A 27,611-nucleotide genomic window follows, 5' to 3' on the forward strand; every position below is an offset into this window, starting at 1 on the left:
GCTGTCTACGTGCGAAAGTATGCTTGAGGAAAAGCCCACCTTTAGGTGCATCAGCACCTTCTCGCATTGATTGTCGAAACAAAGGCGGATGCAGCTTCGTTGCGGCCGCCTTACGGCGAAAACAAAAAAGCTCTGACATTGACCATTGTGAGGTTCATGTGCCCATGACGTCCGGTGTGCATGAAGATTTGCTAATCTTGTGGTATCGAGATGTAGCGGACATATTTCCAATTCCCTTCCACTTTGCTATAACTAGGGCTCTATGTTTTCGGTACAAACCGATAAATCCTGAAAATTAAACCTTCACAAGACTGTTTTATCTTAATCTGGGAAAACCAAAAACCCCAAATTGGTGCTGTCCTTGAACAAGAAAAGGCCAGGCTTTCTGAAAAAGAAAATCTTCATCTACAGGTTTTTTTGCATGCTTGTTCACTCGGAACAGAGCTTCAGTCAACTGCCCAGGAGGCTGCTTTATTCTCTGGGAACTGCGACCCTCATCTTGTTTCCTTCTCTTGCTTCTACCGGCATGTCTTCCGTGTGTTCTGGTTACGGGCATATTTTCCTGGAGTTTGGGGCATATTCTGGAGCCGTCTTCTTTTTATTTATTTGTTTACGAATATTCTTCACCTCATGGGGTAAAAGTTCGCATGAAATATACATTAGAAAGCAAAATAGAACCGAAACAGTTCTGCCCATTAAGCCTACAATAACTGCATGATTTAAAAAAAAAAAAAAATAGTGTAAATGCATTTCGCTACAATAGTACAAAAAATAAGTCCGAATAGTCAAGTTGAGTTGTCACTTAATGTGATGGGAACGAGAAAAGCCACATATTTAACGAGCTATCTTGTGTGAATTTGGAATGACTTTTGCAAATTCCCCGGGACAGTTTATCAACACGATATTCCGGGGAATGACATTTCAATCACGTATAGATTGAGGGGAAAACAGACAAGGTAACTATCTTTTTGACGTAAGCCCCAGTGAACACCGATCTTATTCCGACTTCAGAAATTGACTAGAAAAACACCGCGTGTGTGGGATGAAATATAAACTCCCGAAAAAACCCCCCCAAATCCAAAGAAAAATAAACAAGGAAAACGTGGAACCCTGGTTGTATAACTTATTTTTACCCTACCCCTTCTTGTCCTTGGTAGTTGACAACTTTCGTGCGCTGTCCTCCTCAACAAAGCTGGAGTAGAGGCTGTCTTCCCCAGCAAGGCCGGGCTCCTGTTCCGAGGACCCTGGACACTATGTCTGCTTTAGACATCGAATTTAGCTCGGGCTACCCTCGGAGTTCTACTTGCGCGGCACATCTGTTGAAAACGAAAAGGGAAACGTCTAAATGAAGTTGAAGTATGGGTTTAGACACGACTTTCAACGCACTCCTATTTAAATCTGGTATTACAGAGGTTTAGGGAGCGGGTGTTGAGCTCCATTAATATAGAATAGAGCCATTGCCTGTTTTGTTTGTCAAAAGGTTCCTGAGCAATTTTCTCACAAAACAGATGGTAAAAACATCTTAATTTTTTATGTTGCGGAGAAATGTTTTATAGGGTTGGAAAGATTTTTAAAACTATGAAAATATAAATGTCATTGAGCAAAGACGTGTAAATTTACTGCTGATGAAGGCTGTGCAAAGCCAAAACTTAATTTGAAAAAATCTTTATTTACAATTACTTCTTTTCCCACGTGTACTCGTAGATGAGGGTTTGAACTCGTTGCATTCTACTCCGACAGTAAACAAAACAAAACAAAAATTTGCCTACCAATTTTTCTTTGGGGGACTTTTCGTTAACCTATTTTGTATTAGAAATTTTCTGATGCATTTCTTTACTTTATGCACTATTGCATCTTCGAGCAAATATTATTTATTTGAAGACAAATAGTGCATTTGTGTATTTTATACACTTTTCATCACACCTTGATGTTTGGCTTCGTGGTTGCAGAGTGTTTTTTAATTTCAATTTTAGTGCAACCTTTATGAACAGTGGCCTGCCATCCTACCTACACGAGTGCATTTACTTCCATTCTATAGACCGTTTTACTGAAAGAGGGCGAAAGAAAAAGGGGAAAGGACTGTCGGTGCTTTTCTCCTTGCTGGGTGGTTAAGAACGAGCGGAAGACCCGGATAAATGCCGTGGACGCGTGTTGCTCTAAGGTTGCTTGTTTTCTTTGCGGTTTCCTCCATTTCTTTACTTCCAAATTTCATTAGAGCTAGCACACTCAATGACTACAATCCCCTGGTCATCGGGACACCGTTGTTCGGTAACAGGCTACACGAATAACAGCCAAAAATGCAGAATATTATCGGACGACATCTGATCGCGCACGGGATCTGACAAGGCAACAGCGGCTGCAATGTCTTCGAACCTTATCGCTTTCCAAATGACCATGACTTCCACTGGCAGTAAATTGCAGCCGTAAACCGAAAATACTTTTCCCTGCCGCCATTGTCTCGAGTGTGCTCAATACAATTTGTGAATGGAGTGCGCACCGAACTTAACGCTGTACCGTTGATGAACATGGGGTACGCTCACAAGGCGGGTACAAGTCTTCTCGTGTGAATCGCTGTTTCAGCTTGTAACTTTTCATAAATCAATTGATCTTAATGCTGATATCTTGCAGTGGTGACATTGACTCGTTTTTATCATCTGCAGCGCTTAGATGAAGACTCATTTCCGCTGCCGGGCGTGAGTGGAAATTGTCGAAAATTTAGTTCTATTGTTCTTTTTTTTTTTAATCGCAATCTCCTGCACGATAGCAAAAAGCAGTGATCTTACGTTGACCCTCACAACGCGACTGGGCTCTTCGTATTTTGCAAATTTGTACATAACGAAGATGGAAGGAAAGCTTAGTTTCTTTTTCTGAAGCATGCTCAAGCATCGATTTCGAATCGTTGAATCATATGTCGACTCGCTCTCCGGTAAATGGCCCATCTCGATTGTGCTGTTTTCAGTTCTCGACAAAGGACACACTCGTCGATGCAGGATCCTCAATTAAAACTTTTATAAACATCTTCAAGCCGGAGGGAGCTAGCTGCCTTCGATCGTTGCCTGCAATGCTCTTATTTTGCGCGTCCTTGTTCACATTTTATTTTATTGTTGTGGACGACACGAAACGCCAAAAATATCCTCGGTGTACTGCACCTAAAACGACAAAAAGTTCAATTGCTGTAAACTGACGCAATATTTTGAGTACTCACCCCCGATCTCTGTCAATGGCGCGTTCAGTGCCGCCATTCTCGGCATCGCCACACTGGAGGATGCGATAACGCGGGGTAAGCAACATTCCTAATGAGTTGAAAAACGCCATCCGTGGCACACAAGAACATTAGACATGCGCTAAGTTGGACAATTAGCACTTTGGAGCACCCAACCGGCACGTTCGACGCAAGAGCGGCGCCTTGAAGAGTACTTTCGACAAACTTTCTAACCACTATGCATTTCCGCAGAACCTGACGCTCGCTAGATGGCGGTGGCGCTACAGCATGTTCAAAATGGTGCTACCCACGATAAAACAGTCTATACACTTCAATGTTTACCAGAATCACAGCCTACACGCGTTAAGTCAAAGCTGAACACATGTAGGCTTGTCGCTTCGGAAGGCGAGCAAAATATGTGCCACATGCACAAACACTGAAAGTGGCACCAACCAGAAGCGTTTTTTTAAAATGGTCAATAGATGTTTTGCTAAACTACCCAAGCACCAAGGAGCATATGCACGCTACAAAAGTAGTTACACATGCTAACATCTTCAACAAAAACTTTTTTTTAAAAACTAAAACAAATGGCACATTCCTTTAGGTAAGACGTGCATGTGGGGCACTTGTGCCCACATTCCGAACATTTTCTGTGGTGCTTGGTAATTTGTCAAAAAATGTGTTTCATTGCTCTTCTACATTTCTTTGCCAGTGTAATTGCTTGCTTCTGAGAGAAGGAGAACGGATTAACGCCAGCGACTTCACGAAACTAGTGAGCCGCAACTTGAGCGTACCAAGTACCAAAAACAGTTTTGTCAAAATCCCAATTCCTTTTATTTTTATTTTCTTTCTGCATTTAGGCCAAGGCCATTCTTTGAGCAAATGGAGATTATGATAAAATTCAGATGACATGATCATCCCTGTTGCCTCGCTGTTAGACGCGGAAAAGGCGGGCGCAAGCGTACCCGATTACTGGCCGCACTCCTCGCTTCTTGCCAGTAACGTCACGTTTGCATTGCAAGAAAAGTTGGAGAAAAACTAGGCAGAATGAAGTTTCGGTTTCGGCAGCGAACAAAATATCACTTCTTTAAATTAACTCTGGCGAATCTGGGAGAATGAGATAACATTTTGGAATTACGAAGTCATCCACATTCAGATGATGCCTTTAGATTCAATTGCTAAAAAAAACGGCGGAGTGCCCCTTTAACCGAAGAAAACAAGCTGTCGTGTCATGCTCTCTCAGTTGCACTGGACTAGATTACATACAGTGGCATGCATTCTCCTTATTGCAGCGGAAATTCCCGTATACTTAGGGTCTGTCTGTTGTCACTAGCAATAAGATTGAAGATGCTCGATAAAGATTTTAATCATTTCTCATTTTATTGATGTTTTCTCTGAAAGGTTCCTTGCGCATCTTCGTAAACAGAACCAGAGGAGTTTGCTGCTGCCCTTGGAATGGAAGGTGAGGGCAAGACCTCCGAGGCTTTTGACTCCACGTCATCATTACCAGTGCTGCTAGAGGGACAGCGGAGGGACGGTTCCCTTCGAGTGATTGAAGGCAAGCTCTTCTGACCTATTTACTGTATTTACTCGCATATGAACACACTTCGTTTCCCCGAAATATTGACACATTCGGGGTAAAAGTTTTGCATTTAAACACTTTGTGCAAATATTATTTTAGGTGCCAGTATGACGCGGCAGCGTAACTGTTGCACGTCTCCGCTGATGGAGGCGCACCCACGGCTGTTCGTGGGCGTGCCACACAGTAACCGTGCTCTATATATTGCAAACCTTTTTAGGGCGCTTTGGGTGTTTCTTTTGACGAAGGAAAGGCGTCGTACGAAGCTCACTCAGCACAGAGAGCGACGTGGCCGTTCTTAGGCCTAACCACTTTCACAATTTCACTGTCCGAAAGCGGACCACAGATGACGGCGTGTTTGTTGACATCAAATGCTTCCAAAGGGAGAAGCGTGTCCGGGGCCGGGGCAATTTCTCGACCCCAGCTTTGCCTTTTGTGCACGCCACACGGTTTCACGGTTGATCACTTCCGCAACTACGCACTTGAAGCCATTACAAGAGTGGCTTGGCTTGACTCGGCCTGGTCTGGCCTGGCCGCTTTGCTGCCAAAGAAAATTGGCTTGGTGAGCTTGGTGGCTAGCTCAGTTGGATGCAGTTCAAGACTCCCGGAGCCAAAAAATTTGAGGTGTGTTCTTTATGCGAGAGAAAAGAAAAAAAGTACAAATATTGATGCCCGTTATGGAGGGCGCGTTCATTATGCGAATAAATACTGTACTCTTGTAGGAAGTACCGTTGCCTCAAATGAGAAGCTGGAATTGATTCATTGCCTCCCCTTTGTAGACTTGACGTGTTGGTGATGTAGAAACAATGTTTTTTCATTTGTTTGTAAAATCTCCCTAAGTTGGAACGGCGTGAAACATTTTGAATGCATCTTGATATTTAAGTTTGGATAACTCATTCACTAAGTTTGACCCTCTTTACTCTGAGTGTGACTATAGTATTCGAGAATCGTCATTCTCAAAATGGATGCTGTATGCGCACCCCATTCATTCGAGTGACGATTGATGGGAGAAATACAGACATTGAGGCATTCTTCTCTGCCATCAAGGTTGCCTCGTTGCAAAATTGTAATTTATTTTCCTCTTATTTTGTCTAAAGTTGTGTGAACAGATGCATACCTCTCTTCGACTTTGACCGTAGGCAACAGTGGCGTGTCATTTTCTCCAACAGTGCCCAACGAGATACTGCCCACTCCCACGGGCGGAGCTTTTTGTTCAGAGGACTGCAACAGAGTGACTTGCCCCCAGCAGGACCTGGAAGGACACAACAACAACTGCGTTGTGAAGCAAGGTAAGATGGACTGAACATAACCTTGTCATTGTTAACATAGCCTTGTCATCGTAATTAGCTGCTACGAGTAAAAGCTACCTTGTTCCTGTAGTTCGAAGAACAGCCCAAACACAGGGAACACTAATGGTTAGCCTTGGTACTTTTTTTAGCGGTCGGCTTTGTCTTTAGAGCTGCAAGTCTGGTACTTGGTGCCAATTTGTGAGAATGCTGGCCTTCTATTTTCGTACCAGGTCAAGAGGGTGTTGTATACTGTCGAATGCACTTATGGCAATCCTACATATTTGTGCCTCCAATTCGTTGCTCGCCGTCTTGCGGCAGCAATGGGAAGAGCTCTACAGAGGGTGCCCCGGCTCTCCTGCTCAGCAGTTACGGCTTCCATTCAGTCATTTCTGAGTGGAAGCAACATTCTTCACTGTCCCAATGTAGATCTGCAGCCCGTATTGGATTGTACTTTACTGGAGAGTTTTAGTATTGCATGCTGAAGCAAGCGCAAAGTGTTTGCATTAGAGTTGTATGCTCCACACTGCGCACGTACGTCACCGTTGTGTGCCAATCTATAACCGAAATTTTGGGCTCTGCGCATGCGCACCATGGAACATGCAATGCCAGCGCAAATACACAGTGCTTGCATTCGCTCGTATATGCAATACTAAAACTCACTACTGTTTCACGGGCTTTTCAGTGCCAACAAAACGTGTTGCAGTGATCACACATGCAAGCGGGTAGGCGTTCCTTTGAACTGGAAAGGCTGAGATCGCCAAAACGACGGCGCATAAAAGTTGAAGAAAATGAATGTTCTGTAAAGTTTTGTATTTTGGGACATTTGGTCCAAAACAATTGGCGGCAAATTCGGAAATTCGTTTTTCAAAAGTTGAGACTTTTTAGCACCACGTGCTTTACCAACGGTTGTTTTAATAGGCCATATGCGAAATTTAGAGCGCCATCTAGTAGCGTGCTGAGAACTATGTCCGCCATCTTGTTAGTGGCGAAAGAACGAAACCAGTAACCCGACCGGCAAAGAACCCATGTAAACAAGCGACCGCGCTTTGTGCAAGAGATGCGATGCCAACGCGTTTTTGCGTTGCGCTGCGGATGCAGCGATAAACTTTCGATTCGTGCGTGACGTGAACGCAAACGTTAACAGGGCTTACAGTTTTTTTTTTATTTTTATCTGTTACTTGAGACGCAGCTTTTGACAAAAACAATCGGTGACAACGCGAAGAAACATGCGGACGTTATCGCGCGGTGTGAAGCCATTTACAACTATTGAACTGGGCCCTAATCTTTTCACGAAGTTGTACCAAATTTGTTTATGACCTTCTTTCTTCTTTTATGTGCGTTGTAGTGTCGGCCTGGGCCTTTTTCTTGATGCGCAAGCGGCTCAATGCATGCGGACGAGACCAAGACTGTTAAGCGAGGCAAAACGATGGCAGTTTTAATAATCTAGGCCACCAACCATAGTTGAAGATGCGTATGGTTAACAGTGGTATGGTTAGGCTCATCACAGTGGCTGAAACTTCGATGTCGGCGGTGTCAAAAATAGTGACGTTGCGGACGTCGAATAAAGCAACATGGGCGGTGCCAACTTTATTTTACAACCTCCTTTTCTTTCTTTTTTTTTTTTCTTTTTGTCGCAGCTGTGGTAGAAATTTTGTTTTTATGCAAAGAAGCTAGGGGGTAGTTTTGAGAAAATCACTGCAGTTATTCTGTCAGGGTTGAACAAATCTTCATTAATAGCGCAACATCTGTCAACTGTGCTTCAGGTCATGGTATCTGAAACCAATTTTAGCCCTATGCAACGCTTGAAAAATATTGCCCAGGGCACAGTTTCTTCTAGAAGAACAAAGAGTATTCCACCAAAAAACCCTCCGCCAGTAAGAACTAAAAAAAAAAAACAACTAATTTTGAGTCATTATATTTCCGTGGAACAGTATAGACCTTTTCACCCCCCTCCGCATGGGCGCTGCCATCTTGGAATCACGTGACGCGGCAGCCATTAGGTTGCTTCACCTTTCTGCTCCGCTCTTCCCTCCGCGCTTTGGCGGATGCGTTGTATTCGTGCTTTTCGTCGCGTTTCACCGCGCTTTCTTGCCTTACTTCGGGAACCGTAGTCCGATACGTCTACTCGACAACTAAAACATCACGAGGGTTCAATGGTCCTTGTCAAGCATACGGAGGCCGCGGATTCAGCGCGCGCCGTCGCCGACGGGTTGTCGGGCTTCGTGATCGTTATCTTTTTGTTAACCGTGGTGTGCGCTGATTGGTGCGTCGAGAAAAGGCGAGGTGACGACGGAAAGAATGGACGAGACGGACAATTTTGGGCTGGAGCTGGTTCAAGCAACACTTGGAACCCGAATAAAGCGCTTTTCCCCCAAAGGCTGGCTCCCTGCCTTCCCGGGTCCCACGGCGCCCAAACCACAAGCCGTGACTGTCCTTATGACAACTGAGGTTTGTTTACTAAGAGTGGCAGAACATTCTCAATAAGAAGCCCCTATAGTATTTATATCGCGCATTTAGGATCGGAATGCGTCACAAATAGTCAGCGCAAGGAGACTATCTGTACTTCCTGAAAGTATCGTTCTTTGAATTCATAATATATCGAAAACAGTTCCTTTTAATTATGTGAGGAAACTCGCGGAGGAGATAGACAACGAATGTTTAAATTGTACTTTATCTAAGACTCGAAGTAATGGTACGTCAACATCAAGCGATTTGTTTGTTTATAACATCACACCTACATGTGCATGAGGTTCTTAAGCTTTTTTGCGACGTGAACATTCGGTTGGTCGGTAAGAAATTGCCTAAGTTTCTTAAACTTATGAAGTTTAAGAAGTTGTATACCGTGCTCGGTCCCATTTCGACAGTCATTTAAGTGATTTATTGATTATATTCAGATAACCAGTGCCATCCATTTAATTTATTTTAACACAAATTTTGGGACTTCTTGCGTAAGAAACTGACACAGACATTTAACAGGTACGAGTTTTAGAATAGAGTGCACAAAGAAATAACGTTGTTTCTATTTGCAAATTCAAAACGCGGTTTGGGTTCGGTGCATGCGCAATAATGACGGCTTTTTTTTTTTTTTTTGACTACGTTGTTTTAATTTTTGTTAGTATCTGGAATCCGCAATATTTGACACCGAAAAAGAAAAGCCGTTTGCATAACAATCACTTGAGTCTAGGGTTGTCGACGGCGAATAGAGGCTTACTTTTGGTGGCTGGTGACGCCAAAATTTACAAAGCGAATGTGTTCAAACAAATAAATATTTGTTCACACAGGTTCGCCAAGTGGTGCCTAGCACTAGAATTTAGCCGGACTTTCCGAAATATTTCTCCTCGTGCGGTCTTTAATTTTGTTTGGCCAATTTTACGGAAGACAAATGCCAGATTTAATTTGACGGACCTGTCACTTATATCACATCTTGAGTAAGCAAATGTTAATACAAGAATGATTTACTTCTGAGGTCCGATATCTCGAAATGCTGCTTATGAGTACTTTAGCAGGGTTGATAATTTAAGAAATTTCCTACTCGGCCTGTCAAAACATGCTCAAATATTAAATTAGAAAAAAAAAAAAAAAAAAGAGGCTGAGACGATACTACTTGTTTATATCAATTGTGTCATTACACGATACGTCGATACGTTTTTAGTCTGCGAAGTTCACTAAAGGTTGGGTGCTCACGGAAACCAAACGGTGAGTAGTAAACTCGCGAGTTCATCTTGTCTGGCCGATTCAGCACATTTCTTTACATTCACGCGTTAGTTCCTTGATTAGTTTGTGTTTTCTGGAAAGTGATGTCATCGGGTACGGTCGTAGACCATGGTAATCTTCCCTGTACATCAGTCAGGCGTTTCGAAGCCAACCTAGTCAGATACATCAAACAAGTTGGTAAAAAAAAAAAAAAAAAAAAAAAAACCCGCAATTTAGGCTCAAAAGCACCTCGTAGTCCTCAAAGTGGCTCAGTACCGCTGTTTCATTGGTTGTAACTTGTGTGCTACAAGTAAAATAATCTAATCATAACGTTAAAGGTGTACTCCGCCGATTTCTTCATGGTCCCCGATTTGCTTTAAATTTTGCTAAACTCGCCAAACAACATCGCCAAAACAGTATCCTAAATATTAGGTCAAAATAATTTTTTTTCACGAAGTTATTGAATTTACAATTTTGGTCCTCACCGTGTTTTTCAAACTGAAAGTCTCTACTGGCAACAATGAAAAAGTGACGTCATTGGAAGTGCAGGGGTTCACTCTTTGGACTGTAGAATTTGTTCCCAACTGATTTGAAGCAGTTTCATGGTGTCAAATGAATGCCTTGGAAGCTCGTTCCAGTCCCCGCGCTCCAGCACGGAACAAATAATTGGCATATTCTATTTTTTAGACTACTCGCCCGACTGGCAAGCTGAACTTCCACTGACGTCACGGCCCTGAAAAGGGCGGGTATATATTTGAATGCCTGTTTTTGCATCATTTTCATTTGCCGATTTCGCAATAACTATTATGAATTTCACGATATTAAATAGCATTCCAGAAAGGGTAAAGGCCTGGGAGTCAGAAAATATAGTTAGTTGAGGTAGCTCAAAAATCGGCGGAGTACACCTTTAAGCAAAAACAACGTAAAACAGCAACATAGCCGCGTTCACGTTGAAACCGAAACCAACCAAATTGAAGCAACCTAATGGCGCCGAGTGCATCAGCGCCCTCTATCCACCGGTGAGGCAACTACTGAAATGAAAAGGTCTATACGACTTCAAGCGTAGTCGCACGGGAAAAAGAATTAAAAGTGTTCTCAAAGATGAAAGGCATAACGGCCTAGTCCTTTCGGAGGCCTGTGCGCACGCTGGCGACAACAAGCTTCCACAGCGAAGGCGTAGGACTTGGTCTGCTGCTTTGACGTGGTTGTCGCCAGCGTGCACAGGCTTCCGAGAGTTTTGTCAGGCAGTTGCGGTAGGTTGTTTAAACTGTTCGTCCTCATAATAGGGTCAGAAGGCGGAAAGCAGTTGCTGCGCCATCGCACATTGCCCGTACGGCTGGTATACCGATATAGTAACGACAACGCTTGCCAACATTAAAATGGCGACGCTCTCAGTGTTGTCAGACCACAAAGCAATTTCGCATAAGGTCTATTTTACGTGGATTTCTTTGACTAGCTAGAATGTTTTCATTAATTGTAGGCTTTTTATTTTATAACTCGTTAATTAAAAATGCTGCAATTGGCAGCAGTGATGATAATTTGTCAAGTTTCGATTGCCATAGTTGGTCATGCGTTTGAAATTAGATCATAGGCAACAAATTATATTAGAGCTTGAAAAACTCAGTATTAAAATATCTTACATGTATTATTTATACAAATTACAATGCAGGCCCCCAATGCATGGCACAATTGCAATAATATGCCATTTAGCCCCGTTTTCTTTTTAGCATATAAAAAACTCTGACATCATTATCAAGATAGGCAGAAACTCTGGATGTAATATAAAGTCCTATGCATCATGCATTGCCTTAAAACACACACACAGACTTCTGTTGTCTGACTTGGATTCCATTTTGTGTTTTTTCATCACCCATGGCAATATTTTGTAAAATTTCGATTGATTCTGTTATTCTTGTGCAGGGAATAATGCCGAAGCAATTAATCATCTCAATGCCTCAAAACCAAATAAAGGGCCTGCAGTTTATTATTTCACATGACAATTATCTGAATTCGAAAAAGCTGCCAAGAACACGCGAAAAGGTATTAATATCAGGACAGATTTTTTAAGAAGTATGATATTCTATGCTGGCTCTAAGGTGTATGAAGGACCCTGTTTTTTTTAAAGGGACACTGAACGCTCTTAAATATTTGGAGGTGCCTGGATCGGACACGAATATCACAAAATAAAGTTTCTGCAAACTATTTCTTTAGCTCAATAATTGCGCTGCGAGACTCACCTTGAGTGAACAGAAATACCTATACCAAGAAATTAAATCCAAATTAAAGGTAAGTTTAGGTTCCGTTCCTGAATTATAACGTGCCTCGTGGCGTAAATGTTACGTTAAACACTGTTTTCGTTTTTGAGATAAAGAAGTGACCTGTGCATTTAACATCCTAGCTTCCTCGTATAAGCGGGAATAACTTGTTTCGCTCTGTGAAGCCAGCACACTTGACAGGCTCGGCAACCGCTATACAGTGTGACCGCATATAACGTATGTCGCAGGAGTCTCGAAAATCCGCACTATAGCAAAAAAACATTTACAACGAACTTCCAAGATGAGTTCGTTGTAAGGCGAGAGCTTCTCTTTCTTTCTCATCTCTTCACTTCCGCCTTGTAACAACGCGGTAAAAAGATTTTTTTTTTTTTCTTTTGTGGGGGTGGTGGGGGGGGGGCGGGAGCATGCGTGTAGTGTTTGTTCTTTTAGCTTACCTCTACATCTGAATCGCTTCTCTTCGTGGGCAAATGCTTTCGGATGAAAAGTTTTCTTTTTTCTTTTCTGTACGTTCGTGCAGAGTGTATTTTTTTAGCTTTGTTATGTTCTGAATCGCTTCTGTTCGCTCAATTTGGTTCGCAACTTGAGCTTATGGAATTTCCTTTCTTTCCTACTTCTTTTTTGGGGGAAGGGACAGGATAGAAGATGATGGTTTGCGCATTGTTCGGAGCCTTCCCAGGGGGAAAATGTTAGATATAGCCAATATGCCGTTCGTTATAAGACATACTTTTTACATGCATTTTTATTTGAATGTTCTGCGAGTTTGATATCGACAATAATTCGCTGTACGTGGGTTCGTTCTAGACGGGTTTCACTGTATAAGCGGTACCGCGCTATAACCAAAACATCAATTTTTCATGCCAAAATACATGCCATGAGGCAACTTACCTTTCCAAAACAATTTATTTTATATTAGATGAAAAATAAAGCTTAGTTTGAGGAAAGTCTTTATTTCACCTGACTAGTACACTTCCCTCTCAAGTGGGTCACACATTTTGAAAGAAATGAGTGACTTTTGCCTGGCGCAGCCTTTTAACGGCGCCGCGGGTTGCGGACGGACGTTGCAAGCGTTCAGGATTGCTAACCCTAATCACTTTTCTCCGGTGATAAAACGCGTGAAAATTCGCATCCTTCATATGGTACGCGTATGAAATGCTCCAATTAAGGCATAAAATGCACGCATGAAATGCTCCAAATAAGAAATCCGGGCGATGTTCGAAAACACAAATGCTTAGAAAGCACCACTGTAGTCGAAGTAAACAAACACGACGACATGGGCGTTTCTGCTGTCTTGAGAGTGCCGCCACGACTAGAGCACTATATAGCTCCTACGGAGCAGAGTAGCGCAATCCTTTGAACCCCGTGTTTTGCCGACAACATGGCCGACAGAGCGGCTCGGCGCGAGTCACGTGGTACTCAGGGTTCCAGGAGGCGGCCCGCCCTATGGGAGAATACATGGAGATCGACATAACACGGCTGATTAAAAAACTAACGGCGAGTTCACATTTTTCAAAACTAACCTGACGTGAAGTTAGTAAAGCGCTAAACACTTCATCAAAGTTTTAATAATATCGGATGCGTGTGCAAATTTTGAGAAGGCAATTTCCAAGGTAATGGCGTTTGAAGCAGACGATTTTTGCTCGCAGCGGAGATGGGCTTTTCGGGTTGGCCGGAGCGGGTCACGTGAATGGTGTGACGTCGCCGTGTCGTCTGCTGCATGATGCCGCTCAGGCAATTTTTAAAAAAAAGTTACGTCCTTGTATGGCACAAAACTTATCGCATATCATTCTAAAATGTTTCATTATTATGTCAAAAATAATTTCCATTCCGCACATCCCCACAAAACTGAAGAAACAACGATTTTCTCACGTTCTCCATGCATTTCTGACCGCGGTTGGAACCTCCGGGCGTTCGCCGCTAGTCGCCGAGAGACGGCGTTCTAGATTGCGCTACTCTGCTCCGAAGGAGCTATATAGTGCTCTAGCCACGACATTGCCGCACGAGTAGATGGATCTTCCTTTCTAGTACGTGCTGGGTTATCATAGCGACACACAACGAAAATTCACAGTCAAGGATAGCGCTTTTACACGGAACGGTGAGCTTCCACCACGCCGTCTACGTCGACGATCACCACCGACGCCATGTTTGCGGATAGAAGCCGGCCCGCGACCGGCATGCAATGCGCGCGAACACTTCTCCTCAACTTGCGATTGGTCTGTCGTTGCAATTGCGGTCGGTGCGTGCGTCCCTCCGTCGCTATGGCAACTGAAGCCTCTCTTCGCTTCTCCCCGCTTCTTCGAGCGACCTCCTTGCCATCCTTGCCCCTGCGAGTGCCGCTTGCGGCTAGCACTAGCGCCATTGTCTAGTGTCGCACAGGGAAGCGTGCTCGCTGCAACGGTCGGTCGGCGGGCTGTTCCAGAAACCGCACTATAACCGGTATTTCCCTTTGCGCACCTGCATTTAAAGCGGTATGTAATTACATGGAGTTCTATGGGAGGCGAACCGGTGGCTTAAAAAAGCCGCGTTATACCCGGTCCTGCACTATAAGCGGTTAAGTTGTAAGTGATCTACACTGTACCAGCACGCATAACCGACCCTCACTATAACCGCCATTTTTTGGAAAACGAGTGGCGCCACCTATAGACAGTTGGAGTTGTGAGTAGTGATCTATCAATTAGATTGACCAGCGTTAAAGGAGTCTACGAATTGGAGAATCTACCCATTGAAATTTCATAGAGTTTTAGCTATCATTTTCTGGGTAATCGAGAAATATCCAGAAATAGAGGAAGCAAGGAGAGCATGCTAAAATTTCCCACGCAGATCAACCTTTACCTCAGTTGGCTCGAAAAGTTTTGTTGCTCAAAATTTTTTGGTTGGGAATATTCTAAACCCATAGCTAGAGTTTCGAAAAATGAATGTCTACCTACCGTGAAATTGCGGTTGAACACACATGACAGAACGGTGGGAGCTACCTGCATGCCGTACCAACCAACTGCTTCCCTTTCATTCCCTCACCCCATTCTCTGCTTGTCGGTATGGTGGTAATGTGATCATGGGGTGAAAAGTAAGCGTATGAAGTGACCAACCAACGTGTAGCTTCCACCACACTGTTGGCTTAGGGGTGACAGACATGACAGACAGACATGACAGAACGGTGGGAGCTACCTGCATGCCGTACCAACCAACTGCTTCCCTTTCATTCCCTCACCCCATTCTCTGCTTGTCGGTATGGTGGTAATATGATCATGGGGTGAAAAGTAAGCGTATGAAGTGACCAACCAACGTGTAGCTTCCACCACACTGTTGGCTTAGGGGTGAACATAGTGGAGTGCTCAAGTGTCAAGGTGATAGGGTAGCTTCAAGGAACGGGAACAATAGGGGAGAACAGATACACGGCTTCTGCGTTTCTCAACGGGGTTACTAAGTGGCCGCTGAACTAATCTTTTCTAATTCTAAAAAGCGAGGGGAAAAAAAGGGGGTTATCTATTTCTTTCTTGCTGCATTAGACACAATGAGAAGAAAACAACGGTTGGCGAGGGTATGCTCCGTCCTTTCTCCATGTTGGTCGGTCTTTAAGTTTCATTTTAGCAGATGTAAGCCTTCCATTGATGCATGACTATGAGCTAAACAGTTCCTACTGTGTGCATTCTAGAGCGCAGCTCTCAGGCGCCCGTTTCCGGCTTGAGCGGCGTCACCGTTGGCGTAATTGCGCGGTGCGTTATGGGTAAATTTTCCCGCTAAATTTAGGGCAAAATTTTCCCCTCTTAATTTAGCGGAAAATTTTCCCCGCTAAATTTGGTGGAAAATATTTCCCCGCTAAATTTAGCGGAAAAATTTCCCCGCTAAATTTAGCGGAAAAATTTCCCCGATTTCCCCGCCAAATCTAGTGGAAAATTTTCCCCGTTAAATTTAGCGGGAAAAAATTGCCCGCTAAATTTAGGTCGCGTGACACCTCCCCTCCCCCCTCCCCCCCCCCCCCCCCCCTCCCTGAGGTCACGTGACCTCAGGAAGTCACCTATCCCCCTGTACCCTTCCATCCTCCTCCTCAAGAGCTGCGCTCTAATCCAGCGTTACAGGGAATTGTAAACGACTTTCATTTTTTTCGACGCAAGACTTTTGTTTAAAAGGCATCTAGGCTGCTGTACTGATTTATCGCATCACTCCTAAGAACCAGAGGGGTTACCGTTCCTATAAGAAGAGAAATAAAGCTTTCTCAAGAGATTGGGACCCCCGCTCTTACGTCTACAAAGAAAACCCCAGCTCATTGTTTTTCTTTTGTTGGGAGCATAGCAGCTGGAATGTATCCCATCTGATATTGCATGAATCAAATGGGATGGGGAACGCTTTAAAATTTGAACCCTTCGGATATTTAGCCAGAAACGCATGATGGGTGATATCTCGGAGGATCATGCTCATAGTATATAGGCTTCTATGGGATATTCTATTAATCAATAGTTCACAGGTGCAAACATCTTTGGGAAATAAATTACTGAAAAATTATCACTTCCTGTATTATCAAAGGCCCTCAAATGCTTTACTGGCATTGATTTTATTCCAGACCAGACTTTTTTTTTTATCTATGGTTCAATAAGAAATCTGTCCAGGGTTCTAACACGACACGGGTCAAACTTTGTTTTCCATTGCAGTTAATTTGGGACCATTTCAACCCGTTCAAGTTCCTAATTGTTCGTTCAGAGTTTACTTGAGGTATTCGAAATTTAGGCAACTGCCCTATAAGGAATATGTAACTTTTCCCCTAGTTTTTTTTTTTAATTCGCAAAAATTGAACTTACTTTTTTTGTGTTCCCAACAGATCCGGTTGATGTGGAAGAGGAGAACTCTGACTGTGGAGGAAGCAGCGGTTTGTCCTCTTCCAAAAAACCATTGTACCGGGAATGTCTAGACGAACAGGTGGATGCAGAACATAACCGCTCTTTTGGCACTTACTGCAGTGTCTTCACAAGCAAGATCAGCATGTTCGAAGGGACACAGACGGGGGAAGCGTCTAGGAAGGAGCGTCGCTCGACTGCTTGTGAAAGGGTTCACACAGATGAAAGGCCTTTTAAATGTCTTGAGTGCCCTAAGGCGTTTCGGACTAAGCCTTCCTTGAGGGTTCACGAGAAATCTCATTGTGATGAAAGGCCATTTAAATGCCCCTACTGTCCTAAAGCATTTCAAACGAAGCCATGGTTGACTGAGCACAAGATATCTCACAGTGATAAAAGGCCATTTAAATGCCCCAGCTGCCCTAAAGCATTTAAAATAAAGTCAAGCTTGACTATGCACAAACGATTTCACAGTGATGAAAGGCCATTTAAATGCCCCAGCTGCTCTAAGGCATTTAAAATCAAGTCGCACTTGACAACTCATTTGGTATCTCACAGTGATGAGAGGCCCTTTAAATGCGCCACTTGCCCCAAAGCCTTCCGGACAAGGCCAGACTTGAGGGTTCATGAGAGCTCTCATAGTGATGATGGGCCATTTAAATGCCCCTACTGTCCTAAAGGATTTCAAATAAAGTCCAGATTGATAGGCCACAAGCTGTCTCACAGTAATAAAAGGCCATTTAAATGCCCCAGCTGCCCTAAAGCATTTCAAACAAAGTCAAGCTTGACTGTGCACATGATATCTCACGGTGATAAAAGGCCATATAAATGCCCCAGTTGCCCTAAAGCATTTAAAATTAAGTCGTCCTTGACGACTCACAAGGTATCTCACAGCGATGAAAGGCCGTTTAAATGCCCCAGCTGCCCTAAAGCATTTCAGAGAAAGTCATGTTTGATGGAGCACAAGATATCTCACAGCGATGGTAGGCCGTTTAAGTGCCCTAGCTGCCCTAAAGCATTTAAAAGAAAGTCACACTTAACGACTCACAAAATATCTCACAGTGATGAAAGGCCCTTTAAATGCCCCACGTGCCCTAAATCATTTCGGACAAAGCCTCACTTGAGGGTTCACGAGAGCTGTCACAGTGATGAAAGGCCGTTTAAATGTCCTCACTGTCCTAAAGCATTTCAAATGATGTCTCGCTTGACGGAGCACAAGATCTCTCACAGTGATAAAAGGCCGTTTAAATGCCCCAGCTGCCCTAAAGCATTTCAAACAAAGTCAAGCTTGACTGTGCACAAGATATCTCACAGTGACAGAAGACCATTTAAATGCCCCAGCTGCCCTAAAGCATTTAAAATGAAGTCATCCTTGACGACTCACACAATATCTCACAGTGATGAAAGGCCGTTTAAATGCCCTAGCTGCCCTAAAGCATTTAAAATAAAGTCACGCTTGATGGCTCACGAGATATCTCACAGTGATGAAAGGCCATTTAAATGCCCCAGCTGCCCTAAAGCATTTAAAATCAAGTCACGCTTGACAACTCACAAGTTATATCACAGTGGTGAAAGGCCGTTTAAGTGCCTCTCCTGCCAAAATTCGTACTGTTGCAACTTTTCCTTGATTGTTGACGAGAGATTTCACTACAGAGGTGGAGGGACTTTCAGATGTGAAACCTGCGACAGAGCATTTGCAGAGAAGCGGCAGTTAACCTAACATTAGCTAATTCATGCAGGCCCAGAGCTTTTCGCGTGTTCCACCTCTTCGAAAGAGTTCCCTTTTCGGTCTAAGTTGAACATTGGCAAACTTGTTCGCGTGCCTGTGGCTTATAAACGCCCCACCCCCTGCTCGAAATCATTCCGTATGAAGTTTTACTTGGAACGTTCATGAAAAGCTTCACAAAAATTAAACAACTTGTCTAAATTATATTTGTCAAAAGTCTAGCTTGTAGTCACAAAACAATTAATGAATGCAAGGAACCAGCAGATGTGACACCTGTAACAAAGTGTTTGAACAGGAAAATCTAAATTCGACACCTACCCAAAAGAGTTCAGAGTAAAATCGAGCTTGAGTCTTCACAAATGCAAGATGCCATACAAATGCGAAACCCTTGACGCAGTGTTTGTACAGAAATATAAATATGTAGGTTGTCAACAGAGTGACTTGGTCAGAAATCAATTTGTATGCCAAACCTCCTCAGAAGCACTGTGCAGGGAGTCGCATTTGAGTGCTCATGAAAAGATTCACCGGGATGATCTGGCCACCAGACTTGGACCTCATGCTATCGCAGTCACTGAACAAGAGCACCTAAATGCTCACCAGGCTGTTCACAAGAAAGTCTATCCAAATGTCCCATCCAGCCAAAAGTGTTTAAAATGAACTTACCTCTTCATTTCAAGCTTTCTTTTCAGTTGAAGCTTTGCTTGAACAATCTACAAATGTAGCACTTGTACCGTGGCATTCAACAATGAGCAACACTTGAATGCGGTTCACACAGGATGAATGACCTTGAGTGTGTCACCTGCTGATGAGTTTCACAGAATGTCTTCCTAGCATTCTTGTAAATGTTGTCACAAGCAGAACACTTGACTATTGTGAGTTTTAGGCTATGTGTTTGATACCTGTGAACTAGGATTCAGATGAAGTAGGAGCTTAGAAGGGCATGTCTTGTGTATAAATGCTATAAAAACACATGCCCACTCTCGAGGTGCGCGAGAGGCTAAAGCCCTGTCGAAAGTAAGCTCATGCTGCCGGCGGGACAACTGAAGCTGCTGCGTGCTATTCTCACCTTTCTAGTGACTATTGTGTGTTTTTGTTAAAAACAATAAGGTTTAGTAGTACTTTATGATTAAGCATTAGTATTTACAAGAACTGACCTATCATCTTGCTATTTTTGTATATAAACAAAAGAGGATGGCTGTACATTCCTCTCACATGGCTACTTATTGATAAAAAGAAATGTCTGTCAGAGATGAGGTGTTTGTTCTGACATGATTTTGAGTGAAGAGTTGTTAGATCTTAATATAGAAAGGAAGAACTGGAACATTCTTCAGATAACATTCACATACTATCATGCTATACTTTGGTTTACCACACTATTTTATTTGCAGCACCTTTCTGTATCAAAGAGGCTGCATTTTGGTTTTAAAGTAAGGAACCCTGCTTTTTTAATTATATCCGACGCGAGCCAAGGCATTACATTTAAGGCCGCACCTGCTGTGGAACCATTCTGAGACAACTTGACTGTGTTCAAGTGCTCCCATTATATCACTCCTAAAACTTGGAACTCCCTAGGTATCCAGATTAGAGACTAGGCTAAGAGTTTTGTATTTCTTTTTTTGAACAGCATGTATTAGCAGTTGTGACCTGTTTGGCGCTTCATAGTTTACTTGGAATCCTTGAATACTTTAAAACAAGCTGGGGAAGTTATGATTTTTAGAATCTAGACTTTGTTATGTTGTATGTTTGTGTTAATTGAATAAATAAATGCTCTTTCCTTTGTTTCTTCCTACTGATGTCTGCCTAAAAAAAAATCATATCAGGTGTTTCCGCAAGTACTGTGAACCCTCGTTATAATGAAATTGTATGGCTAGGGTTCTATAGATTTTTCGTGCGCAGCGGCAAAAAACTCTACGCTCGCACCGCCGCACGCCTTCCCCGTATAAAAGATTCAAAGTAAATAACCAAAATAAAGCGTTGATGAACGCACGTGCAAGATGCCATTTGTTTTATGCTTTAGAATAGTTACTGCTGCAGACGCCAGCACGTGGAACACCATTCCCAGCATTCTCCTTGATGCTTGGGTAATTTAGCAGTAGGTCTGTTCAGTAGATTACAAAGTTATCATTGGGCACCATTTTCAAGCTCAGTAGACCTGCAGGTAGGTAATAGAGGTTTCTCAAAGATTTGCCGCTGTGAGACCCACGTCTGTGATGTCTACGCTCACACTGCCCTCTCTTTGTCGTCGTCCCAGATGCTTGCGTGCCTAGTTTCCTTCCGCTCTCCCGGGGTGGCAGTCCCATTGCGCGTTTCTACTTGCCGCCAGGTGGCGGCCCAGTCGCACGTGTCTAGTTTCCTCCGGCTCCTTGGAGCGGGTCTGTGCTGTGTGCTGAACAGCTTCGCTCGTCAGCCACCTTCACAAAGTGTAATGGCTTATGATTTTTTAAATTATTGCTTTTATCGAAGTCAGCGTGGTTTTGACTGAAATGCACGCATTTTTAACTGGATTTAAAGTGTACCGGCGGCCGGCCACGCTTTTTACGAAGGCCGAGGTGCCGAAAGCATGCAAGCCTACACTGAGGCGCACGGAAACCCCTCCACTGGGGCAAACGGCAAACAAGAAAATGGAGCGAACAGGTTATGGAGGGTAGAGCGCGCAGAGTGTAGCTTCCAATGCTGACGCGGGCAGGGCAGGGGGAGCAATGTCCACATTCTGACACTGCTTAAGGCACCCGCAACTGACGCTGCCCAACTCTTGTCGGAATCTGCTCAAGGGAGCGAAGGAGCCTAGAGGAGATTATCCCTTAAGGGGGCACGCTTGCGGTGTACGCACACATGTCACATGGGAGAGTGGGAGTGTTTACCCTAAGTCAAGTGGCCGGTTCAAGTCTGAAATCGCCAAAGAATTCGACATTCCAGCATCAACTGTTCACCGCTGCCCACCTTTTTGCAGAACAAGGAAGGCACACTGGACGGCTTCAAGAGTTTCTTATGCTAGAGAAAGCGCGCCTGCAACCCGAAGATGAAAGATGGTAAACTTTGCGCACGTCAAATTTTCTCTCGCGAGCATGTTTTTTTTTTTTTTTTTTTTCGTAGAATGTGCCACACGGTATAATATAGGGAAGGGGGGACAGCATGTTTGCGAGCCAGCACACAATCGCGACGTCGGTGGTTAGGTTGTGAATATATAAGACATCCAGGAAATAAACGCAGTATGTAGCTGATTTTGAGACATTCTTTTCCCCCGTCTTTCTTCGACCAAGTTTTCCTGCTTTTATCACAGTCTCGGGATTCTTACATCATGATCAACATCCACCAGCTCGCCTGCGCACTCACTGCTTTTGCATACACAGTCTCTACTAGCTGCAGCGATCTCTATACAGGAGTATGTGAAAACGAAGCCACCGAGGATAACTGATTTTTTCGCGCTCAATGCAGATGTTCCCGCTGTTGCTCCTCCCTCGGATGCTGCTATCGTAGACCTTGCGTGCAGCCAGAGTAAACGCGTAACGACGTCTGAGAGGCACCTCGGAAAACACCGACGACTGCGAAGACGCGAAACATCCTGCTTTGCAACATATTGGTGTGGAACGTGGCGGTGACAATGTTCTTGCGATGCCTGGAGTAGTTCAAGGAGAACTGATGCCCGGAAGAAATTATCGGCAAACACCGCTTAATTACCTTTTTATTCGGTAAACTGCAGCTTTTTGTTCGTAACTAAGGTTTGCTTGATTATATGCAGTCGAGCCCAGCTATATCACACCCAGGTATTTCAAATTGTTGTTTACATCGAACACTCCAAATAGGAGCGTTGTTTTTCTGTATCGAACTCGACGGTGGGGACACTTGATATTGCGAATTAAAACGGCCGCCGGTCGCTTTTCCCGCGGACGGATTGCGCCGCCGGCGACCACATAGCACAGGTTGCGGGGCTGGCAGGCAGACTACCAAGTGGAGGATGGCAAAAGCAAGTGGAAGGGCACGCGCACTCGTAGGGAGGGCAGGGAATGCCCGCTGTTAGAACGGTAGCGTCCGCTCTTTCCCCGAACACCGCTGTCGCTGCGCGACTCCTTAGCCCTAAAATAAAATAAGCAAATAAAAAAAAAGTCTGTCGAGTGCTTGAATAACAGTTCAGCAATCGCACTTTGAACGTCTTATCTTTGTTTACCTTTTTCTTTCGCCGTTTTCGCTTTGCCGTTTCTTTTCCCGTTCTTTTTTTGCTGCCTGAATTTAGTGAAGTTTCTTTTTTGGTGCTTACTTAACTTTATTCTATGGGTGGAGTTTTTTTTTTAGTGGCTCGCTTTTTCTGTTCTTTCATTTTTTTTTATTTTTATTTTCGCGTTTTGTTGTCGACGCTGTGTGGAAGTCACAGACACCGTCGCGTAAATGCGGCGGTGTTTATGATCTTTATTAACTAAGCTCGACTGTATTTAGCGGCTCTTAGAAACTCTATTTGGTAAGGTCCGGTTTGTCGCGGCCTTCGGTATTAGCAGAGATGCGCGGAAATTTCAACTGGAGCTTAACACATTTTTGTATATCAAATTATCGATATATCGAACTATTTTACGACCCCTTTTGAATTCCATATATCTGGGTTTGACTGTATTGTTCCGCAGTGTTCCCGTCCACCTTCGTGGCTGCTGGGGCTGCTTATTTGGCTTTATTGCTTTTATAGAGTTGCCGCTTATACCAAATTTTTGTGCCATCGCGTCAACTTTGTTGTAACGAGGAATTACTGTAGTTTCAAGAATCCCTACAAGTAGGATTGTTGAGCACAACAAAATTCTTTGTGAACAACTTCCAGGATTGAGGGACTGCAGAGAACATGCTGATTAGCTTAATAATTTGCTAAAACTTACCAATTCGGTTTTTAATTATAATGAAAATATACATTGTTCTAATTAGGAACTGGGAGAGCGTTACCAAAAACAGCTCATCGGTCAATTTTAGAAAGCCTCGAAGCATGTGGGAAGGGCATGGGTGTTCTAAAGGTCCCATGTGCAGCAGGTGGAAAGCTGGCAATGCAAAAACGCATACAATTTTCTAATCGTGAGTGCTTTTGCATCGCCAGCCTTCCACCTGCTGCACACCCAGGGACTTCGGTGCACTCCCTGCTCTTCCCACCTACCGCAAGCGTTCAAAAAATCTGATTTAGGGTTTTTTCAGGACGCTCAGCAAATTTATATTTGCCGAGCGTCGTGCTCCGAAAAGAACTAACAGTACCCCCAATACTGAAGCTGTACGACCCTTCGGCCCCAACTGAACTCCACACGGACGCAAGCGTGCATGGACTTGTGGGAATGATTCTTCAGCAAGAAGGGTCAGGTTGCTGACACCTGGCGTTTTGTGTCAGTAAGTGCAGCATGATGCCGAGAAAAACTACCATCTAAGAAAACTAGAGCTGATGGCAATAGTCTGGAGTATGGAAAGACTTTGTTCATTCCTTTTAGGCATTTCGTTCATGCTAGTAACAGACCGTCGAGCAATTGTGTACATAAATGTACCCAAGACCCTTAAACCACAGATAGCAAGGTGCTTTGACTTACTACAGGAGTATGACTTTGAGCTGAAGCGTCGAGCAGCTGAGAAAATGGCTCATGTGGACTACCCGAGTTGTGAACCCGTAGGGCCGTCTGAGGACACCCTTGACCAGGTCGTCGAAACTAGGGGTTGAAGTATGCCTCACCTTGGGTTAAGAAGACTAAGTTGTGCTCATATTCAGTAATCTGGTGCAGACTTGGCTAACCTTGCAGATTCTCGAAATTGTTCAGCTGTCCACATTAACAAGAGACGCACGTGTATCTACATTTAGAGATATTAAGTTCCATAAGCCAGTCGTTGCACCATAGGGTTACATTGTTAATATCGGTCTGAAGAGTAGAGATGTCGAAGTCGTTAAGGATATCTTTGTAAATAATGCAGTCGTCAGCAAAAAGGCTAATAGAAGAGGAGACACGGGTCGGGAGATCATTAATATAAATAAGAAATAGTAGTGGAATAGTACAGAGCCTTGTGGGACACCGGAGTTGACAGGCAAGTATGGAGAATTAGTTCCGTTGGCGACGACAAACTGAAGACGGTTAGTCAGAAAGGCGTCTATCCAAGCGAGAATGTATGGGCAGATGTTAAGGCTACCACGTTTATATGGAGGAGAAGAGCGTGGGGAACTTTGTCAAAAGCGTTGGAAAGATCAAGGAATATGCAGTCATTTCTGGAACCCTGGTCAAGTGTGACATGGAGATTATGGATAAAGGTAAGAAGTTGGGTTTCGCAGGAGTAAAACTTCCGAAAAGCATGTTGTGATGTGTTAAGAAATGAGTTAGTATCCAGAAAGTTTGCAAGTTAAGAGTAAATTACATGTTCAAGGATTTTGCATGGTATACTCATTATGGAAATGGGACCGTAGTTAGATGGACTTTGTTTATCGCCACCTTTGTGTACAGGAACCACCCTCCAATCCAATGGCAAGACACCATGTTGAGGTGACTGAGAAAAAAATCTTGGACAGGATAATGCTAGAATACATTATAGTGTTTTTCAAAACATTTTGTGTTAATGTTATCAGTACCTACTGCACAAGACATTTTTAGGTTATCAATAATCTTAGTAATTCCTTCACTATCTACAACAACAGGATGCATAGGCAAAAAAATCACAGGCTGTAAATACTGGGAAACAAGAACTGGAATAGAGAAAGGTTTAGTAAACACTTCATTTAAAACGAAAGAACACTGATTATTGGATAATCCATCTTCATCTGCATCTGCATCCCTAAGCGTTCTATTGGAAGAAAAAGAGGAATTAATAACCTTCCACAGGTTATTTAACAACAAGGAGGGTAACGTATTATTAAAACAATGGGATTTCGCACCCAGAAGTGCTTTTTTATACACACCAGCTGCAGTATGGTACGCTGACCATCGCTGTTCGTTGTCCGATAGCTTTGCAGCACGAAATATTTTTTTCTTGTTTGCTAGCCTTTTTAAAAACACGTTATATCAAGGCGATTCAGAAGAGGACGAGGTAGTGCGAAGTGGCACGTGCATTCTCATGAGGTACACAACTTGTTCTTTAAATAAACACCAGTTATTCTCAACTGAGCGCTCATCAACGCAATCCAAGTAAAAATCAAGAAAAAGGCAAAGGTTCCTATTAATGGAATCAAAATCAGCTCGTGCATAATCAGAAATTCGTTTAATTAATGCATGGATGAAGAAAGAATAAAAGAATTAAAACAGGGACAACACAACCACATCTTTCAACTAGCAACAGACGAGTAAACTTTCAAACAGCAAGCAGCCGACTATACCCAGTAGGAGTAGGGGAGAGAAGGGGGAGAGAAGGAAAGATAAGAAACGCGAAGTGCAAGTCAGGGTGTTAGGGTTATCTCGGATTTTAAAAATTCAACCTCAGTTTTCGTCAGCAGGAGGGAAGGGTTTGGCAGGAGGGAAGGGTTTGACACGTTGTTTTTTGCTGTGGTCATGGCGAATGATTCTATGATTTCCCTGCCGAATCTGCTGTCATGCCCCCCTAGGATTTTTGTGTCATCAAAGAGGGGATGACAACGCAAACACGCACGGGTATGTATGACTATGGGATGATAAGAATCTGGAGAGGCCTTAGAAACTTTGTTGTGATGTTTGCGGAGTCTGTGATTGGTGCATCTGCCGGTCTGTCCTATGTATTGATGGCCGCAGCTCAAGGGCCATCAATACATAGGACAGACCAATCCTTCAGTATATCGATATATCAAACTATTTTACGATCCCCTTTGAATTCGATATATCCGGGTTTGACTGTAATCTGTAATCACTCGCCACATTTCAGTTTCATTATCAACGTTCCTGGATGGGCTCTCTTGCTGAGCTTGCTTACGTTCCTCTCGTCATGACCGACTCGGCCGAGCATACTGCGGAGACGACATCGTTGCAGTTAATTTCAGGAGGTCTAATAAAACGCAGTGACCACAAAATCAGCCAGAGCGACGAAGATACCAGCTTAGCTCCAGCTCGAGCGACGATGAGGCAGCCATTTTCGGCAAAGTGTTTGCCGAGTCGTTTGCCTTGCCAGCGAAGAGACCCAAGATATCGCGTTACGTCAACGTATCGTGTTACGAGTCGTTTGGATGAAGAGCTAAGTATGTCATTTGTTCGTTGTGCGGTTTCTGTAATGTAATTGGAATAATTAGAAGACAATGCGTCAAATACTCCGCAGATGGAAGTCGCCTTCGGAGATGATAGCTTTACGGCATGCAAGTTTAGTACTGATTAATTGCATCCCATGGCTCATACACATACTTCTAGTTGTCTTCATCGGTTTTATAAAACTAAGGAAATACAAATTGTCTTAACGTCGGGGTCTTCGTTAATCAAGTAGTAAACAATCAAAATTTTTGTCAAAACATGAAGTTCCGATCAGAACTTCATGCTTTCAGCAAGATAGCATTGGGAACCGAAACCGTTAAAAAACGAGGGCAGTCGCTCTGAAAGCGGTGGTGCTGGGAGCCAACGAGCTTGAGTAAACTTAGAGCGGTAAACCAGCGGTCAAAAATGGCACCCCCCCAATTGCCGCCATCTTGCCTGTTTGCCACATTAGTGACCACGTGACGTTAAGATGGCTGCGCCCAGAGGTGGGCCAGATCAGATTTGCCAGATCGCGGTCAGCAGATGGCGCAGATGGGTACTCTGGGGCTGCGTTCGAATCTTACTCGAGTGGCGCCGAGTTATTCCGGCGGATTAAGTCACGTGACAAGACAGATGCAGCAACGCTGGACGCGGGTAGTTTTTCGAACGCAACGGGTATGAGAACCTCACCCAGGAGGACCAGGAGTGACATAAAAGCTGCGTTCGATTTACTTGCACCTCCTGCGCTGGTGCAGAAAAGTGTAGGGCAGTCTACTTCCGGTATATATATTAAGATACGACCGGAAGTACACCGCCCCACACTTTTCTGCACCGGTGCAGGAGGTGCAAGTAAATCGAATGCAGCTTCTATCTCTTTCCTGGGTGAATTTCTGGTACCCGTTG

General features: G+C 43.7%; 1 protein-coding gene across 1 annotated transcript; it reads left to right on the forward strand.

Moving 5' to 3' along the window:
- Window positions 1-16,794: 16,794 nt before the first annotated feature.
- LOC120850194 (zinc finger protein 493-like) lies at window positions 16,795-20,374 on the forward strand. Its single transcript, XM_040222626.3, has one exon. It carries the CDS (start codon window positions 17,011-17,013, stop codon window positions 18,580-18,582), a length of 1,572 nt encoding a protein of 523 aa, XP_040078560.1. The 5' UTR covers window positions 16,795-17,010; the 3' UTR covers window positions 18,583-20,374.
- The last annotated feature ends 7,237 nt before the right edge of the window (window positions 20,375-27,611 follow it).

This window comes from Ixodes scapularis, unplaced genomic scaffold (assembly GCF_016920785.2).
Source record: "Ixodes scapularis isolate PalLabHiFi unplaced genomic scaffold, ASM1692078v2 PGA_scaffold4__175_contigs__length_147842914, whole genome shotgun sequence".
Taxonomy (NCBI): Eukaryota; Metazoa; Arthropoda; class Arachnida; order Ixodida; family Ixodidae; genus Ixodes; species Ixodes scapularis.